This window comes from Gekko japonicus, unplaced genomic scaffold, assembly GCF_001447785.1.
Source record: "Gekko japonicus isolate JY-2015 unplaced genomic scaffold, Gekko_japonicus_V1.1 scaffold859, whole genome shotgun sequence".
NCBI lineage: Eukaryota > Metazoa > Chordata > Lepidosauria > Squamata > Gekkonidae > Gekko > Gekko japonicus.
In genome coordinates, this window is record NW_015167077.1 from 344,900 (window position 1) to 350,899 (window position 6,000).

General features: G+C 47.5%; 1 protein-coding gene across 1 annotated transcript in view; it reads right to left on the reverse strand.

The window, feature by feature from the left end:
* ELOVL2 (ELOVL fatty acid elongase 2) overlaps positions 1–6,000 on the reverse strand; it is a 67,426-nt gene that overhangs the window by 13,291 nt on the left and 48,135 nt on the right. Inside the window, exon 5 of the mRNA XM_015412797.1 lies at positions 402–573. Coding sequence (XP_015268283.1) covers positions 402–573 — 172 coding nt within the window. The remainder of the gene's footprint in view (positions 1–401; positions 574–6,000) is intronic.

Genomic DNA, 6,000 nt, shown 5'->3' on the forward strand with positions numbered 1-6,000 from the left:
TTTTTTAATGCAGTACAGCTCTATATTGTGTGTGTGTGTGTCTGTACACACACACACACACACATACATATATGTAATCTCACAAATGTGTATATCTTGATCACATATTTAGACTTCAAAAAAAGGATAAACTGGCCCTGAGCTGGATAGCCCAGACAAGCCCGATCTCGTCAGATCTCGGAAGCTAAGCAAGGGCGACCCAAGCAAGTATTTGGATGGGAGACCTCCAGAGAATACCAGGGCCAGGAGGCCAGAGGCAGGCGATCAAGCCACTTCTCTAAATGTCCTCCGTGCCCCAGTAGGAGTTGCCAGAGGCCACCATGACTTCCAGGCATGGGCGCACAAACACACAAACACAAAGATGCAAAAATACAAAAAAAAAAAGAGGATAAAATACTCACTTTGTCCACATGGTATCCAGTTCATGACACACCACCAGATGTTAAACATAGTGGCGTGATGATAAACATGAAGGAAAGTAATTTGATTGTTTTTCTTCCGTAGCACAAAGAAAATAGTGTCAGCAAATTCAATTACTTTGGAAAAGTAATACCACCACAACACCTTGGCCACCTGCAAGAACAAGACAGAGAAATTAATATCTGTTTCTTGAAGGAACAGCATCTGCTGTGCTTCAAGAATATTTCAACCAGGTGAAACTTTCATTTACAAATATTACTATTGCTCAAATTAAACAAGGGTTTCCGCAAGGGTGAAACAATTTCTGCCTGCAGACCATGACTTTCTTACTGCAGCTCACAATGTCCACTGAAATGCTGCTCCTAGGGTAGAAGAAGAAGAAGAGAAGAGATTGGATTTATACCCCGCCCTTCACTCGGAGTCTCAGAGTGGCTTACAAACTCCTTTCCCTTCCCCTCCCCACAACAGACACCCTGTGAGGTGGGTGGGGCTGAGAGAACTCTGACACAAATTGCTCTTTTTCAAGGACAGCTGTGCCAGAGCTTGTGACTGACCCAAGGTCACATCAGCAGGTGCAAGTGGAGGAGTGGGGAATCAAACCCGGTTCTCCCAGATTAGAGTCCGCACACTTAACCACTGCACCAAACTGGCTCTAGGGTACAGGAGACTCCCCAAAACAGAACTACAGGGGTATTTGGGGTTGCAACACAAGTGGAGGTAAGAAACACAGAAACACTCTATTGGATTCAAGACAAGATTTTCCCCCAAGTTCTGTGCAGCCTGATCTGTGCGTATATATGCGTAAGTAATGCCACTGTGTTCCTGGGTCTTACTCCCAAGGAAGTAAGTATAAGATTTCATCCTTAGCTTGTAGTGGCTCCCTGATAATGGTGAACAAATGTCTCTGCAACACCTCTGAATGACCAAACCAGTTATGAAGGTAGAAAGCAAACGGGGGAGCTGGGGGTATCCAGTGTTTTGCACAGAGTGCCACATGTGTATGATTATCAGTCCACTGGGCAGAAACTATGAGAGTGTGCTCAAGGCAGGGAGCTCTTGTCTCTCAGGGGACAGGTGCGTTCCCCTGAGCCTAGGGTTGCTGACCTGGAAAAGCAGGGGGTGGGGCGGGGAGAGAGGTCTATGCATGAGACCTTCAGGGACCTACTAGAACTGGCCCATTCCTGTGCTGACAGCTCTTCTGCCGTTGTGGAGACTGAGGGTCTTGACGCTGGAGGGTGTCAGGCTGAGGAGGGGGGACGACATGATTCCTCAGATGAGAAAAGCCTTCCTCAGATGATGGACCAATATCTTCTTGTACTGAGGATACCCCTCTAGGGTTGCAGAGAGGTGGGCTTTTACTTGTGGACGATTTGGCTAATAGGAATGTAGAGGATGGGGTCTATGACAGGTGTTTTGACCGCATGGTGACTTGCCTGCTGGGTGCAAAGGCTGAGGGGCAGCCCAGACTGCCTAGCTAGTCTGCTAGATAGTGCTGGGGAGGAGTCAGTGGTCGTGGTGTACATTGGCACCAATGTAACGACATCGGGAAATGTAGTCATATTTATTTATTTAGATTTATACTCCGCCCTCCCCGCAGAGTGGGCTGAGTTACTATCAGTTACTAGGTAGAAAGTTAAAGGCCAGGACCTCACAGGTAGTGTTCTCAGAGCTGCTACTGGTTCCATGGGCAGGACCAGATAGACAGGCACAGACCAGGAGTCTCAGTATGTGGATGAGAAGGTAGTACCAGGAGGAAAGGTTTTGGTTTGCTCGGCACTGGGAACTTTCTGGGACAAGATGGACCGGTACAAAAGAGACGGGCTTAACTTTTAACCAAAACGGAACCATGCTCCGGATTAGGGCTGCCAGGTCCTCCCTTATCCCCAGCGGGGGTATCTCTGGGCCTTCCCGGGATCTTCCTGGAAGTGACATCAACACACCGCCAACGTTGCACAAGGATGCTCTAGTTCTGGGGCAAAACTCTATGGTTGAGTCCATATATACCATAGAGTTTTGGCCAAAAACTAGAGTGCCGTGATATCTGGGTGACGTCATTGTGCTGCATTTCGGGGCATTTGTGGGCAGGGAGGAGCCCACAAAAGCAGGGGAACCCCCATCCGGACCGGGAGGCTGGCAACCCTACTGTGGGAGCTTAACATGAAAAAGCTGGCAGAGTAACTTTTAAACTAATCCTGGGAGGGAAGCCAGCAGGACCTGGGGAGCCTCCAGTTTGGGACAACTCAGTCCAAAGGGACAATAGTGTAAATGTTCAGGATAATATTGGAAAAAGCACAACAGAATTTGGGAGTGAGAGTAGGATGACAAAGGAGGGCTCTGTGCAGCTTAGGGTGGCGAGGGTTGTCGAAGACAGAAACGCGTTACGAGTTGTCTATAAGCCAATGCTAGAAGTCTCTGAGCCAAGATGGGGGAACTGGAGTGATTGGTTGCTAAAAGACAATTTAGATACATTGAGTGTCTCGGAAACATCGTGGAAATCAAAATCAATGGGATATAAATACCTGCATTTAAGCTCTATAGGTGAGACAGGGAGGGATGTGTTGGGGAGGTGTTGCATTGTGGCATCGAATCAAAAAGCTAGAAAACATTACGAGAATGAACTCCCCAACAGAAGCAATACGGGTGGACATACTGGGTCCTAAGGCTACTTAAAACTGAGGCTGTACTATCATCTGTCAGAGCTCTCTTGTCTCCCAAGAAGGCTTTAGGCGAAGGTAAGGAGCAAAACATGCAGTACTGGGGAGTGAATTCTCGCTACCAAGGGTAATGAGCCACAACCAGTCCCTCTAAGCTAACTCTCAGCTGAGAGACTGGGGCACCAAGTCTCCAGCCCTACCTGGTGTTAATCAAGAAGTCAGCCCTTGCAAGAAGGTAGGACACTTGCAAGTTGAGTTCCACAAACAAGTTCTGGATAGCTATAGCCAAACTAGGCCAAGGTACTGGGTTTAGACTGAAGCCCCAAAACCTAAATAACACCACAGGAATATAATAAGGTTTATTAAAAGAAATGGGCAAAAGTATGCAAATATAGAAGCAGACCAAAGCAGATACAAAAATAATAAAACTAAATAACTATCCTAGATTAGAGTCCATATAGCGCTCCAAAGTCCAAAACCCAAGGAGCAGGTATTCTGGCCTCACAAGGCCCAGCCTACAGTTAAAAAGATGGCCAGAAGGAAGGTAGGCTCGAAATGAGGTTCAAACTAGAATGAATATTCTTACTTTATGCCTAACTGCCTGTTGCTGACTTGATCCTGTTCAGTCACCCAGGTGTGTTGCTAAGACACCTGACCGCATACCTCTGCACCTGGGAGGTACTCACAATCAAGCAACCCACCCACTTCCAGGTTTCCTTGTGCTAATGAGATGGAATGTGAATGCAAAACTCCCTCTGAGTCTCTGGCCTTGAAGCTCCCAGGCTTATTATCTTCCTTGTACCTGTGCCTGGCTCCATCTCATCCCTTATTTCTCTTGAAACTGCAAGTCATCACAGCATTAATTTCCCAGAGAGAAGCCTCTCTTGACTAGGCCCAAACCAAAATTTGAAAGGCCAAAAATCAGCTAAACAAGGCCAGTTACTTGGCATCACCCACCTTTTCAAACAACTGAGGTTGATCTCAAAATGAAGAAGAAGATAAAGGAGGTGACTAAAGCAGATACTTTGATAATGGGTGACTTCAACTACCCTCACATTGACTGGGTAAATATCTGCTTGAGATTCCTAAACTTCATAAAAGACTGTGCACTGAGACAGCCAGTCACAGAGCCAACCAGAGGGGTTGTGATCATGGACTTGGTTCTGAGCAGGGCTCAAGACCTGGTGCGAGATGTAGATGATGTTGCACCAGTTTGGAGCAGTGACCACAATGCTATTAAGTTCAGCATTCATGTCAATGGAAAGTTGCCCCTAAAGTCCAAGACTGTCACATTTGATTTCAAAAGAGGGAACTTTACAAAGATGAGGGGTCTAGTTGGAAGGAAGTTGAAAGTCAAGAGAGTTAAAGCCGTAGGGGATGTTTGGAAGCTATGTAAACTACATTAATTGAAGCCCAGATAGAATGCATCCCCCAAGGAAAGATTCTGCCAGATCTAAAAGGATACCTGTATGGTTATCAACTAAGGCAAGGAAGCCATCAAAGGCAAAAAGGACTCTACTGAAAAGTGGAAGGTCTGCCCCGATGAAGTGAACAGAAAGGAGCACAGGGGATGTGGTGACACACGACAGTTGAAGAGGAGGGGAAGTGAGGCTATTTCCTCCAGAGGAATTTGACACTCAGTTGCGAGATCACACATCCCTTTAACATAAGAACATAAGAGATGCCAAAGTTGGATCAGGCCAAAGGCCCATCCAGTCCAACACTCTGTGTCACACAGTGGCCAGAAATACCAGGTGCCATCAGGAGGTCCACCAGTGGGGCCAGGACATTAGAAGCCCTCCCACTGTTGTCCCCCCCCCAAGCACCAAGATGACAGAGCATCACTTGCCCCAGAGCCCCTATCTATACCTTGTGGCTAATAGCCACTGATGGACCTCTGCTCCATATGCTTATCTAATTCCCCTTTGAAGCCGTCCATGCTTGTAGCCGCCACCACCTCCTGTGGCAGTGAATTCCATGTGTATTCCACTTCCTTTGTAGCTGCAGGCTCAGCCTGTCCCTGTGCGATCAGACGCAACTGCAGGTGAGTCATTTTTTTTTTGCCATTTGTTTCCCATGTGCATAAACAAGGAATCACACCTCCACACTGAGGGCCCCCTATGGAGTATGTGATGATGTGCATACTGCGAAGAGGGGGGGGAAGCGATACCAAGCCGGGATGGCAGGATCGGACCATCCCAACAGCATGAGAGTGTGCTTGTGTGAGAGAGGGGAAAGTCCATCTGTGGCCTGTCAGAACCCGTTAGAGCCTGACTTTCCCCGGTGTCCAGGGCTATTTTTGGGCAGGAACACACAGGAACGGAGTTCCGGCTGGCTTCAGAGTTGGCCACGCCCACTACACCCAAGCCAAGGGAAGGCAGTTTAAACTGCCTCCCCACCAGATAGAATGCATTCCCCAAGGAAAGATTCTGCCAAATCTAAAAGGATACCTGTATGGTTAACAACTAAGGCAAGGAAGCCATCAAAGGCAAAAAGGACTCTACTGAAAAGTGGAAGGTCTGCCCCAATGAAGTGAACAGAAAGGAGCACAGGGGATGTGGTGACACACGACAGTTGAAGAGGAGGGGAAGTGAGGCTATTTCCTCCAGAGGAATTTGACACTCAGTTGCGAGATCACACATCCCTTTAACATAAGAACATAAGAGATGCCAAAGTTGGATCAGGCCAAAGGCCCATCCAGTCCAACACTCTGTGTCACACAGTGGCCAGAAATACCAGAAGTATTAGGCACAAAGTCTGCTGAGGGAAAATCAACACCGTTTCTGCAAAGGCAAGTCCTGCCTTACCAAACTTTTGGTGTTCTTCGAGAAAATGACCACATGTTACCACATAGGGAACACTTTCCCTATGAGGAAAGGTTAAAGCGCTTAGGGCTCTTTAGCTTGGAGAAACGACGACTGAGGGG